Below are 14,218 nucleotides of genomic sequence, written 5' to 3'. Positions count from 1 at the left end.
TATTTGCATTTTATTTCTAGAGCAGTCATTTCACTCCTTTTCTCTTCCCCCTCCATGTATTGCAGGATGTCCCCTAGGGTTTTACGGGAAGGACTGTGCATCAATATGCCAGTGTCAGAATGGAGCCGACTGCGACCACATCAGTGGGCAGTGCACCTGCCGCACGGGGTTCATGGGGAAGTACTGCGAGCAGAGTGAGTAGGGATGGGAATTGTTCGTGTCTAATAGCAAACACTAAACCCTGAGCCCGACCCGCTGTTGTTCTGGCCAGTGTTGTGATACAACCTCTTTGTTTCAGTGGGAGTTTTGAGGGGGATAAAGCTTCAGGTGTTGGACCTAGGCTTTTTCCAAACAGATAAAAGCCTGCAGAATTATTAAGACTGATTATGATTGTGATAGCTGTTTATTTCAATTCATAACAACACTTAAGAGGCATTTGTACTACATTCTAGTTGCTTTGGACATAATACTAAAAAATCCCAACAACTCTGTCATGTAAAAGTAACAAATTAATCCAAGTAATTGTCATTAGCGTAAACCACAATGAAAACTAATAGAAAACTAAAGATAAGAAGTACCACATCGATCCAAGTGGATAAAATTAATCTTTGCAATGTGGTTTTAGAATGCAATTGGATTATAAAAGCATAATAGATGGCTTTTTTTTTTCATGTGTGTGGTTCTTCACTCAAGAAAATCAAGAATAACACCACTGACATCAATGGTGGTATAAAGTTGTACAACATTAAAAGAATAATCAGGCTTATAAGCACAAAACTGTTAGTCCAACTTCTGCTAACACTACAGAGTGGTGCTCACACACTTCATGCATTATACAGCAGTGCAAAGTAATCCATTCTACTATTGTGAAGGTTTAAACCTGTCTTTGGCATCAGAGTTGTGCACAGGGCTTTGCTTTTGCTGTGTGGAGGACGCTACATATTACCTATAACCAGGACTGATTTAGCTGCATCTGGATCTGAAGGGCTGTGCAGTGGCCCAGATAGCATGTGTCACACCTGGCAGTGCTGTAACAGAAGGGAGGGGTTGCTGTTCTTATAGACACACTTTATTCTCTCAGCAGTGGGTCTAGTCCCAGCTGCAACATAAGTTAGGTTTTTAAGGCTAATCATCATCTATGATAGAACCACTAAAAATTTAGAAGTGGATTTTTTTTCCTAGGAAAAATGCATTTGCAACAAAATCTGAATGGTTTAGAGGAATAGATTTATTTCAATGAAATAATGTATCGCAACATATAATTATTAGCTATTTAAAGTTTCTTATTCTTGTTTGATGATTTCAGTGTTTCACTTCAAAAAAGCAATAATGTTTAGGAAAAGATAATTTTTTTAAGATCCTTTCTTGATCTCATGATATCAAAAAATAATTTTGAATACTTTGGCAAATCTAACTTTATTATTATGTTTTATAGATTTTATATTTTATCCTATACTTTGATAATAATTATTTGACAATATTAAATAAAATGTTTTAGTATTTCTGAATTTGGACACCAGTTTTAAAAATAGACTTTTCATTCCAATTCAGATGTCAAAATGCCAAAATATATTATGTTGTGATGGTTTTTGCCCAGCCATTGACTTCAGTAGTTATAATCTTATTTTACTGAAAGTAACCGAGAGAAGGAGAAGGTATACAAGCATGAAATTCCACTTGAGTCTGGATTTATCAAGACTGCAAGAAAATTTCTCTGGCACCTATTTTGTTATCTATCTTGTAAATTGTTCTATATTAGGAATACCTAAAATATGAGTTAGATTCTTGTAAAAAGTCAAAATGAAAACCAAATTAATATAGTTACAAAACTCCTGAGAGATTTCAGAAAATTGAGTCTCAGAAGGTAAAGAAATACCACACTTCCTCAAACCATCAGAACTATAATAATGTAACAAGCCGCACAGTAATAGACGTGGCAGTAGAAAAGAATTTTTATCAGTGTAGGATGATTCTGTACTATGCTAATTATGTGAAGTAGGAGACACCTTGATGAGTAATTAATTGTTGTATTCACATCATTCTGGGAGAGAAAAAAATCATGTAAAACTCTTCCAGTTAGTTCTTCATAATTTAGCATTTTTCTCCTGTAGGTAGTTTCTCAATGTATACATCATAGTATCAAAGTATGCTATAAGCAGCCTAGGACCACTTTTATTTTTATATAAATACATGGTATATATTAGACTCATGGCCCTTATCTCTTGCTGTCTTACCACATCAACACATCTGTCGTATGACATGACACCAGCCAGATGTCTGGCTCCACTCATATGATCATGTGATTTTTCAAGCACTGGGATCTGAGTAACCTGGGAGACCTGACATGCTGGTGTAGAATGGCACATTTTGTCCATTTTTTCACTGTCTTTTACCCTTTTAATCTTTTTTGGTTTTTATTCCTTCCTAATTTCACTGTCTTAGTGGCAGACACATTACAAGTAAAGGAAAATCACTTCTGAATATAATTTCCTTCTCCTTTTCCTTCTCCTTTCCTGCATATACACCACACACATAGAGGTCCTCTTAAGAAAGTATTTTCCGTAGAGGTCTACCACTAATAACACGTTGCCATCTGCTGGCCATGTACAAAAAAAGGTATGGGGTTAGAAACAAATGGAAGTATGTATGGTGCTGTAGATCTGTAATACCAAAACATTTAAGAAGTACTGACTATTTCTGATTTTTATTTGCACTTATTTTGTGCAGAATGTCCTCAAGGTACATATGGGTATGGATGTCGGCAGATATGTGACTGTCTGAACAACTCAACCTGTGACCACATCACGGGAACATGTTACTGCAGCCCAGGCTGGAAAGGGGCCAGGTGTGATCAAGGTAAAGCCTAGATGCAATAGAATTATTGTAATTGTTTTATATAAAACTTGGATTAACCTATTAAATGCCATCTCTGTATCATTAATTTAATTAATCTGATAAGGCATGTGTGTTTAAATAGTCCATTCTGTTGCCCCAGTGATAGTTTATTGGAGTAAAGCATTCAAGTGTAGATTGCATGAAATGTTTTACAGTGCTGTGCTGTCCAAAGCTGCTGATAGACCATGTGCTTTACCTGCTCTGTGCTTTTGCCTAGAGAATGTTCTTACTTTTTCAACTCCATGAAAATATCTCTTTCTATGAAGAAGATGAATCTTTTCCTTAAGGCTAGGATTGTCTTCACATTGGTTTCGGACATAGTTCTATTTTGGCATTATTAAACACAGTTAAATTAACAGATTCAGAAGTGAAATACTGTCTTCTGCTCCTGACACATAAGTATGCCACATATTTTCATTTCTTCTTTTATTTCAGCTGGTGTAATTATAGTGGGAAACTTGAACAGTTTAAGCCATACCAGTACTGCCATCCCTGCTGATTCTTACCAGATAGGGGCTATAGCAGGCATCATCATTCTTGTCCTGGTTGTGCTTTTCCTGCTAGTGTTGTTCATCATTTACAGACATAAGCAGAAAGGAAAAGAAACAAATATGCCCGCAGTGACCTATACCCCTGCTATGAGGGTCATCAATGCAGATTACACCATTTCAGGTAAGTGATATTTAGAACAGGTTTTTTTCCTCCATCTCTTGACTTCGTGCTTTTTTAGCTGAGCTCTGAAGGGGTTCAAATCTGCCCCTACCAGGGCTTGAATGTGCACATTTCACCTTTTTGGATTAGTGAGGGCTGCTGTGAGCAGGAACATACTCAACTTCAAAAACGGTGTCTACAATTCTGCCTTGGAAGCCTTCCTGGAAAGAGAGGCAGGGGAGGGTTTCCCTCTTTAGGAAGAGGAAGTCTGAGGCACTGCTCTTACCGGCCTTTCACAGGGGAACAGCCCCTTAGACCACAGACAGTGGTGCTGGTGAACTGGCACACGAGACCATGTGATGGTAGACTTGTGTGCTTGCCTTTCAACTGTTGGAGGTAGTTCACCCGAGTTCAGAATAATGCTGCCCCAGCATCTATAGCTGTTCAGTTTGTTCTGCATCATAGTATTTTAATCTGTGCTTTTGATACTATGAAGGTGGCTTACCCTGGTAAAATGTGTTAATTGTAAGGAACAAGTGACCAGATACCTCACTTTACTGTGTAACATTTTGTACTCTAAAATGTTTTTCTGCATTAAACAGTGGAAGTGTGGACTTTTCTGTTCCTCTGTGGCTATTTTTAAACAGAATTGGAAAGTGTGGCAAAATATAGTTTCTACTAAGACATTAAATTCAGTGCCAACAGCTTGAATACAGAAAGACTGCTATAGCTGTAGAAAATCAGGATTTCACACTAGATGTGGCAAGATTTTGTAGAGAGGCAGATAGCAGAGTGGCTTGAGTTTGAAACAAACAAAAGGAAGGAACAATGCTACTAAAACAAAATAAGAGTGATGCAATGGGTACATGAAAATTCAGGCAATGCTGACTTTTGCACACAGCTGTTAAGGAAGGCTGCATGTGAAGAAGCCAGCAGTGACAGTTGTCAGAGCCAAGGAAGATGTATCAGCAAAGGTGGTCGTGCTCTTGAAGCACCAGAAAATGTTGCTGTGACCTTGATGGTAAAAGTGTCTATAATTAGGACAATAACTACAGAGGCAAAAGAGAGAAAAGGACCACAGCAGAAAGAGAAGTTAGCAAGTAACCCTTGTGAACGCTCTTTGCTGAAAGTGAGGATGTGACTAGTCATTTACTGCTCTGTATCTCTAATTTCTTTAAATTAATGTAAGATTTTTAGATTTTTTTTTTCAAGAAACTCTAAATCAGATTTTGGAATCAGTGCAGCACTGTTGAAAACATATCCCAAGAAAGAAATTGAATGTTATTTTTAATTGTTCATTTTCTTTTCTTTTTCTTTTCAGAAACCATCCCTCACAGTAATGGTGGAAATGCTGACAGTCACTATTTCTCTAACCCTAGTTATCATACTCTAACTCAATGCACTACCCCACCTCATGTCAACAACATGGACAGACTGACCCTGGCAAAGGTAAAGCAGAAAAATCTCAATGCTTCTGTGTAAATTAGCCTTTGGTTTATTTTATTTTGTTCCCTAATGTTTTGTATTTGGTTTATTTTTGCTTTCCCTGATTATCACCTGGAAATCCAGCAAGTACTCATCAGTTTCAGTTTCTATTACTTTTCTTTCTCTGAATTAGGCAAAAAATAATCATCTGTTTGTGAACCTGAAAAATGTGGTGCCTGGAAAACGAGGAACTGTTATGGACTATACAGGAACACTGCCTGCAGATTGGAAACATGGTGGCTACCTCAATGAGCTTGGTAAGAAAACAAAAAAAAAAAAGGAGGAGACTGTGAATGTTATTCATTGTGTTTGGAATGACTGGAAAGCAGAGACATTTTCCTGGTTCTCCACTGAGGGTAATGCCAGGCTTGTCAGACTGTGTGTGAGGTTCAGGGTTATGTGTTCAACCTTCCTTTAAGGCAGTACCCTTAGAGATAAAAAAAGTAACTCCTTGTAAGGAACGGTGAATCAGTCTGATGCCCAGTGTAGACATGATATGCAAAATATCTCATATTATTTTTATAAAATATTTTCTTATTAATTATTTTCATAAACCAATGGGTATTATACAATAATTTTTGCTTTGGCAAAATTACTTATTAAATAAATGAGAGGTTGCATTTTTTTTTTTTTTTTAATCTTGACCAAATGGAATCAATGCTTTAAAAAGTAGTTTCTCATCATCTGAGCTGCTTCAGATGTAAATTCTAGGAGCATCTGCCCAGCTAAGCCTCCTGTTTGCTAAAAGACAGAGCATTGTCCTTAAGGAGAAAAATTCCTGAGAAGTAGTGAGAGCTGCTGTATCCTGCTTTATGCTATCTTTTGCTGTCTTTTCATCCTTTCCCAATGTCCTGCATTCCAAAAAAGCTGGACTGCACTCACCATATCTCTGACCAGTGACAAACCTTAAAAAGGACTTTTAGTGCCAGTATAATTTAGATCACAGATTCACCGATTCACAGATTGGTAGCGGTTGGAAGGGACCTCTAAAGATCATGTAGTCCAACCCCCCCGCTAAAGCATGTTGCACAAGATGGCATCCAGGTGGGTTTGAATATCTCCAGAGAAGGAGACTCCACAGCCTCTCTGGGTAGCCTGTGCCAGTGCTCGGTCACCCTCAAAGTGAAGAAGTTTTTCCTCATATTCAGATGGAACTTCCTGTGTTCCAGTTTGTGCCCATTTTCCCTTGTCCTGTCACTGGGCACCATTGAGAAGAGTCTGGCCCCTTCCTCTTGACATCCACCCTTTAGATATTTTTAAGCATTGATAAGATCCTCTCTCAGTCTTCTCTTCTCCAGGCTAAACAGACCCAGCTCTCTCACCCTTTCCTCATGAGAGAGATACTCAAGTCCCTTAATCATCTTTGTAGCCCTCCGCTGGACTCTCTCCAGTAGTTGCCTGTCTTTCTTCAACTGGGGAGCCCAGAACTGGACACAATATTCCGGATGTGGCCTCACCAGGGCAGAGTAGAGAGGGAGGATAACCTTCCTCGACCTGCTGGCCATGCTCTTCTGAATGCACCCCAGGATACTACTGGCCTTCTTGGCCACAAAGGCACATTGCTGTCTCATGGAGAGTCCACCAGGACTCCCAGGTCTTTCTCCACAGTGCTGCTTCCCAGCAGGTCAACTCCTAACCTGTACTGGTGCTTGGCATTGTTCTTCCCTAGGTGCAGGACCCTACACTTGCACTTGTTGAATTTCATATGGTTCCTCTTTTCCCAGCTCTCTAGCCTGTCAAGATCTCGCTGAATGGCAGCACAGCCTTCCTGTGTGTTGGCCACTCCTCCCAGCTTAGTATCATCAGTGAATTTGCTGAGGGTACACTCTGTCCCCTCATCCATGTCATTGATGAATATGTTGAATAGGACTGGACCAAGCACGGACCCTTGGGGCACACCACTAGATACTGGCCTCCAACTAGACTCTGTGCCGCATATCACAACTCTCTGGGCTCTGCCATTCAGCCAGTTCTCTACCCACCTCACTGTCCACTCATTCAACCCAATCATTTAATTACTTTCATTTCTGGTCCTTATCAGTATCAGGTTTTGGGAATCAGAACAACAGTATGTAGCATTATTTTTTCCCCTGCTCATCCCCACTTTCGGTCTAACCACAATTCAGGCTGAGATCTGGGGTTTATTTAGAAAAGAGTTTCAGTCATAATGCTCAATGTTCAACTTTACATTTTCTTAGAGCATTTGTACTAGCACTTAAGACTCCTAAGAGATACTGGCTGTGATTAACTCACTGCAGTAGATCTTGAGTAACAAGGAGATTCTAGAGGACTGGATGAATGCTGATACTATGTCTGTTTTCTAGAAGTTGAAATGGGATTACTTGGGTAACTCTAGGCTTGTGACTCAGGCATTAGTCTTGGTAAAAACAACAGAACAGCTGACATGAGATCTAATAAATAAAGATGGGGTAGGAATAAAATTAATTGATTTAGGTCTCCTCAAATAACATAATTTCATTCTTGGAAACTATGAATTTTGTTTAGAGATATATTGTATAGATAAAATTATTCTAGGCTCTTGTAGTGCTTCTAGCATAGTACCACAATACAATCAGATTAAAAAATTAGCACTCCATAATATCAATCAAGCTATTTGAATGGATTAGTAACCAGGTAAGTGCCAAGTCTCTGAAGATAGTTGTCAGGCATTGCTGATTGCTGATGTTTATAATGGTATTTCTATTGAGAGAAATATGTTACTAACAAATAATTGCAAAGCTGTTGATTTAAGAACTAGGTGTTTAAGCCATTCCTGCAGGTCAAGGGACTGGAACAGAGTGACCTTGGATAACACAATGGGAATGATTAACTTTGGAAGCAAAGTACCAAGAATGGGAATGAACTTTGCATACCCTGAGATTTTCAGGTCAAGATGGCATGCTTTTCTGGTAGATATGGTTTATCCAAACAAAAAATATGCTTTAATCAACAGCAGTTATTAGGCTCATTCAAGAGTAACTGGGGGAAACATAATGGCCTGTGACATATGTGAGGTCAAACTAGATAATTTAATGGTCCCTTATGACTTTAACCACCTTCCCTGTTCAGGTAGCTACTGTATGAAAGTATGTAAGCAAATAGTAACAGTGCTTCTGTAACCCTATAGTGGGCAGTTTCACAATGCTTGTAAGAGAATTGTTCTGCTAAGATAGAAATTATTCCCAAAGTAATTTTTAAAGCTTTAGAAGTTGTAGTCTAATCACTTTTCTTTGATTTTAAAACTACTCTGTTTTTATATAATTTTTCTCAGGTGCTTTTGGACTTGATAGGGGATATTTGGGAAAGTCCTTGAAAGGTGAGGTAATTTTCTGAATGCATTTAGATGAAATGAGGTAGACATTCAGTTTACTCTTCTAAATTATCTTTGGTTTCTGTGTGAAGAGAATGTAAAATTATTTTGGACTAAATTATTCCCAGACACTGAATCAATGCATGAAGTTTGTTTGGTTTTTCTTTTTTGAGGGGAGTGTTTTAAACAACCCAAAGCCTTTCTAAGTCCTCTATGTGACACATACATCAAATTTTTCTGTAATGCTTCAGTCATGAAATGGCTCTATTCTAGACAGCAGAAGGGGGATGGCCCTTGAATGCAGCCTAGTGAGCCAGGTTAAGGGTGCATGTTGCTTTAAATTCTTCTTGCAACTGGCATGGTCAATGTAGGACTGCATGACTACAAGTCTGCAGTGTTTCATTACATTCACTGGAGGCCTTTGGAAAGTATATCAAAATATGAATACATAGAAAGGAGTGAAAAGCTTCAGAACTTATGGGTGGTATATTTATCCAGTTTTCTCTTAAGACTTTATACTGGACCATACTGGTTTGTGTCACTATTTTTGTTGTACGATTAAGGTATGCCAAGGGTGACTAGAATGCCTGGATATCCAAACAATGAAAAAAGTGTAGCTGAGTCCATATGAATAATGAGTTAAATATATAGACAAAAGCAGCTGGTTTGTCACCTTGTATATAATACAAGACAATTAAACTGAAAGAGTGATTTATTACACCTGACATTTCCTGGTTTTAGAGAATTAGGGGAAGCCCAATTTAAAATACCTTAAAGGAGTCACAAAATCATGAGCACCTGTGCACTGACAGGCTCATCAAGGTCTGTCTCATGCTGGATATTCAGAGTTGGGAACAAGCTGAGAAAGTCTCAGCTCTAAAGGTTAAATAACACAGCATATCACAAAACAATACAGAGAACAAAGTAACATGGACACCACAAAATCTCTACCCAGCATAATACATCTTCTCTTAAACTACAGTTATCTGTCCTATTAAATCCTGAAATGACAAGCCACAAGCCTCACTGGCACACACTGAAGGGAGGGGGTCCAGTAATACAGAAGAATAGAAGCTTGTGACAGCAAGGACCAGGAGGAGGAAGAGACTTCCCCCCAAGCCTGAGGTGCCCTTGCAGAACCGCTTCACCATGCTGCAGACTGAAGAGGAAAGACCCACCACATCAGGAGAGATGCTGGAGTTGAGTAAGGCAGCCCAGTCAACAACCGGATAACAACCAGCACAACTAAGAAAAGGCAATGGGTGATCGTAGTAGGCGGCTTTTCTGAGCGGTACAGAGCCATCCATCTGCTGACCTGATGCAGTCTCTAGAGAGGTGTGCTGCTTACCAGGGGCTCAGATCAGGGATGTCACCAAGAAACTACCAAGCCTCATACAGCCCACTGACCACTATCCGCTGCTGTTGTTTCATGTGGGCACCAGTGATGCAGCCAGGAGCAGCCTGAGGAGCATCAGGAAGAATTAGGAGCCCTGGGAGCAGCAGTAAGGGACTCCAGAGCATAAGTAGTGTCCTGGTCAAATGGAGGGGGTGTGAAAGGGCCAGTCGAATCTGGCAAGTCAACAAAACAGGACTGGTGCCACAGCAAGGGCTTCAGCTACTTATACCATGTGACTTACTTTGAGAAACCCAATGGGGTCCATCTGTCAGAGAAGGGAAAGAACATCATCCGTCATAGACTTTCCAAGCTGTTGAAGAGGGCTTTAAACTAAAATTACCAGGGGAGGGGAACTTCAATCCATCCCACTCCTACCAGTTTGATGCCAGTGCCAGCAATAGATGCCTAGAGCTGGGAGAAGGATCACAGATCAACAGAAACACCTGAAGTGCAGCACAAAAGAATTCCAGCCACTCCAGCCAGTAAGTCAGCTTCATCAGGGGCCCAACTTAAATGCCTTTAGGCAAATGCGTGTAGCATGGGGAATAAACAAGACAAGTTAGAGACATGCGCATGCCTGCAGGCTATGATCTTACTGGCAAGATGGAGATGTGGTGCGGTGGTTCCTATGACTGGAGTGTTGGAATGGAAGGATACAGGGTCTTTAGGAAAGGACCGGCAGGGGAGACGAGGAGGGGGTGTCACCCTCTATGTCAATGACCAGCTGGAGTGCATGGACTTCTGTTTGGGGATGGGTGAGGAGCCCTCCGAGAACTTACGGGTCAGGATTAAAGGGAGGGCAGGGACAGGGGACATTATAGTGGGGGTCTGCTACACACCACCCGACCAGGAAGACTGAGCTGATGATGCCCTCTATAGAAAGTTAGGAGCAGCCTCACGTTCAGAAGCCCTGGTCCTCATGGAGGACCTCAACCACCCCAATATTTGTTGTAGGGGCAACACAGCAGGGCATAAGCAATCCAGGAGGTTCCTGGAATGTCTTGATGGTAACTTCCTTCTCTGAGTGATAGAGGAGCCAATGAGGAGAGATGCCATGCTGGACCTTGTTCTCACCAACAAGGAGGGGCTGGTGTGGAATGGAGGGCAAGGGCAGCCTTGGCTGCATTGGCCACAAAATGGTGGATTTCAAGATCCTCAGGGCAGTGAGGAGGGCACACAACAAGCTCACCACCCTGGATTTCAGGAGAGCAGAGTTTGGCCTCTTCAGGGATCTGCTTGGTAGAGTACCATAGGACAAAGCCCTGGAGGGAAGAGGGGCCCAAGACAGCTGGTTAGTATTCAAGGATCACCTCCTCCAAGCTCAGGAGTGATGCATCCCAACAAAGAGGAAGTCAGGCAAAAACACCAAGAGGTCCCCGTGGATGAACAAGTTGCTTCTAGGCAAAGTCAAACACAAAAAGGAAGCCTACAGAGGGTGGAAGCAAGGGCAGGTAGCCTGGGAAGAATACAGAGAAGCTGTCCAAGCAGCCAGGGATCAGGTTAGGAAAGCTAAAGCCCTTATAGAATTAAATCTGACCAGGGATATTAAGGACAACAGGAAAAATTCTATAGGTACATCAGTGCTAAAAGGAAAATGAGCGACAATGTGGGCCCTTTCCAGACGGAAATAGGAGACCTGGTTACCCAGGATATGGAGAAGGCTGAAGTACTCAACGACTTTTTTGGCCTCAGTCTTCACTGGCAAGTGCTCAAGTCATACCACTCAAGTTGCAGAAGGCAAAAGCAGGGACTGGGAGAATGAAGAACTGCCCACTGTAGGAGAAGATCAGGTTCAAGACCATCTAAGGAACTTGAAGGCACACAAGTCCATGGGACCTATTGAGATGCGTCCATGGGTCCTGAGGGAACAGGTGGATGAAGATGCTAAGCCACTATCTGTCACGTTTGAGAAGTTGTGGCAGTCCAGTGAAGTTCTCACTGACTGGAAAAGGGGAAACATAACGCCCATTTTTAAGAAGGGAAAAAAGGAAGACTCTGGGAACTACAGGCCGGTCAGTCTCACCTCTGTACCTGTCAAGATCATGGAGCGATCCTCCTGGAAACTATGCTCAGGGATGTGGAAAATAAGGAAGTGATTGGTGGCAGCCAACATGGCTTCACTAAGGGCAAATTGTGCCTGACAAATTTGGTGGCCTTCTATGATGGGGTTACAGCATTGGTGGATAAGGGAAGAGCAACTGAAATCATCTTAGACTTGTGTGAAGCATTTGACATCCCACACGACATCCTTGTCTCTGAACTGGAGAGACATGGATTCGATGGATGGACCACTTAGTGGATAAGGAATTGGTTGGATAGTCTCACTCAAAGAGTTGTGGTCAACAGCTTGGTGTCCAAGTGGAAACTAGTGCCGAGTGGCATTCTTCAGGGGTCAGTATTGGGACCAGTGTGGTTTAATGTCTTTGTTGGTGACATGGACAGTGGGATTGAGTGCACCTTCAGCAAGTTTGCTGACGACACCAAGCTGTGTGATGCAGTTGACAAGCTGGAGGGAAGGGATGCCATCCAGAGGGACCTTGACAGGCTGGAGAGGTGGGCCTGTGCAAACCGCATGAAGTTCAACAAGGCCAAATGCAAGGTCCTGCACGTGGGTTGGCACAATCCTGAGCACAACTACAGGCTGTGTGGAAAATGGATTAAGATCAGCCCTGAGGAGAAGGACTTGGGAGTGCTGGTGGATGCGAAGCTCAACGTGAGCCAGCAATGCGCTCTTGCAGCCCAGAAAGCCAGCTGTATCCTGGGCTGCATCAAAAGAAGCATGACCAGCAGGTCGAGGGAGGTGATTCTCCCCCTCTACTCCTCTCTCATGAGACCCCAGCTGGAGTACTACATCCAGCTTTGGGGCCCCCAACATCAGAAGGACATGGACCTGTTGGAGCAAGTCCAGGGGAGGGCCACAAAGATGATGAGAGAGATGAAGCACCTCTCCTGTGAAGACAGGCTGAGAGAGTTGGGGTTGTTCAATTTGGAGAAGAAAAGGCTCCAGGTAGACCTTATAGCAGCCTTCTGGTACCTAAAGGGGGCCTACAGGAAATCTGGAGAGGGACTGTTTCCAAGGGCATGTACTGATAGGACACGGGGTAATGGGTTTAAGCTGAAGAAGGGTAGATTTAGATTAGATATTAGGAAGAAATTCTGCATTGTGAGGGTAGTGAGGCACTGGCACAGGTTGCCCAGAGAAGTTGTGGAGGCCCCATCCCTGGAAGTGTTTAAGGCCAGGTTGGATGGGGCTTTGGGCAATGTGGTCTAGTGGAGGGTGTCCCTGCCCGTAGCAGGGGATTGGAACTAGATGATCTTTAAGATCCCTTCCAACCCAAACCGTTCTATGATTATATGATTATCTGTATTTAATGCTAGCTACTATTCTCACCAGAATTGATGATGCTCAGGCTTTGCAACAGGAATTTGCTGACTGCAAGATCAAGCCCAGAAAAGAGTATAGCAGTAGAGGTGCTTTCATTAATTACTGTATAACATTTTGAAGTGTTATGACTGGTTTCCAATTAAATATTCATTTTTGAGTGACTTTTTAGAACTCAAAGAACATCCTGTTTAGTATCAATGTCCATAGTATGTAGCATGCTTGAAAGAGTAATAAGTCTTTCTTTTCGCAGATCTAGTGAAGAACTCAGAATACAATTTAAGTAATTGCTCATTAAGTAGTTCTGAGAACCCATATGCTACTATAAAAGACCCACCAGCTCTCGTACCAAAAAGTTCAGAATGTGGATATGTTGAAATGAAGTCACCAGCACGCAGGGACTCCCCATATGCTGAGATCGCTGGCTCTGCTTCAGCCAATAAGAATGTTTATGAAGTTGGTAAGTACAAACTCTACTTCTAGATGTTGAGAGTTAAGAAGAAAGAGCACAGGACTTTTTTTCTTCGAATCAGTTTAATCAAAACACATGAAAAATCACTGAAAGAACAGTTTGAAATATGTTCAGGTCTGTTCTATAATCTAGAGGTACCTCTGAATCTCCCTGGTTTGACAGCCTTTCGTTAAACAACAGCGTAAGATAAGCTTAGCATTTGATTGCACTGTAATTCAACTCTAGGTTAGGCTGTTAAGTACTGAACGCAGCTGGAGTAAGTGTACGGGAGGGATAGAAAAGATCTGTTCCCTGCTTTTGACCAGAAGACCCTGCTCTTGACCCACAGACAGAGTATTTCACTGATATGGGCCCTATCTAGTTACTGCAGACTTTGTAGTTACAGAAAACTTTGGGGTCTTGTAGAATGGTAATTATCCTAATGGCCTCTGGACTGGAATAAAGTGTATGTCACATGTCATAGAATACCATTTTCCTTTTCTGTCTGCAGTTAGAGATTCCTCTGAAATCCATCAATATCCCCGTTGTGTTTCTAAGGATTTTTATAAAAACTTGATTAAAAGCCCCAAATGTGTTTGGGGTTTTTTTTGTTTGTTTTGGTTGGTTGGTTTTGGGGGGTTTTGTTTT

General features: G+C 41.6%; 1 protein-coding gene across 3 annotated transcripts in view; it reads left to right on the top strand.

The window, feature by feature from the left end:
* The window catches only part of MEGF10 (multiple EGF like domains 10), a 109,481-nt gene that overhangs the window by 90,596 nt on the left and 4,667 nt on the right, over nucleotides 1-14,218 (top strand). For 2 of the 3 annotated variants that reach the window (XM_075739862.1, XM_075739860.1), the window contains exons 18-24: nucleotides 66-194; nucleotides 2,728-2,856; nucleotides 3,331-3,567; nucleotides 4,868-4,995; nucleotides 5,165-5,288; nucleotides 8,303-8,347; nucleotides 13,373-13,579. In XM_075739862.1, coding sequence (XP_075595977.1) covers nucleotides 66-194; nucleotides 2,728-2,856; nucleotides 3,331-3,567; nucleotides 4,868-4,995; nucleotides 5,165-5,288; nucleotides 8,303-8,347; nucleotides 13,373-13,579 — 999 coding nt within the window. The remainder of the gene's footprint in view (nucleotides 1-65; nucleotides 195-2,727; nucleotides 2,857-3,330; nucleotides 3,568-4,867; nucleotides 4,996-5,164; nucleotides 5,289-8,302; nucleotides 8,348-13,372; nucleotides 13,580-14,218) is intronic. The other variant, XM_075739861.1, reaches the window with a different exon arrangement.

Source organism: Balearica regulorum, chromosome Z, assembly GCF_011004875.1.
Source record: "Balearica regulorum gibbericeps isolate bBalReg1 chromosome Z, bBalReg1.pri, whole genome shotgun sequence".
Classification (NCBI taxonomy): Eukaryota; Metazoa; Chordata; class Aves; order Gruiformes; family Gruidae; genus Balearica; species Balearica regulorum.
Note: the sequence above shows the minus strand (reverse complement) of the source record. Positions and strands in the feature narration are given on the sequence as shown.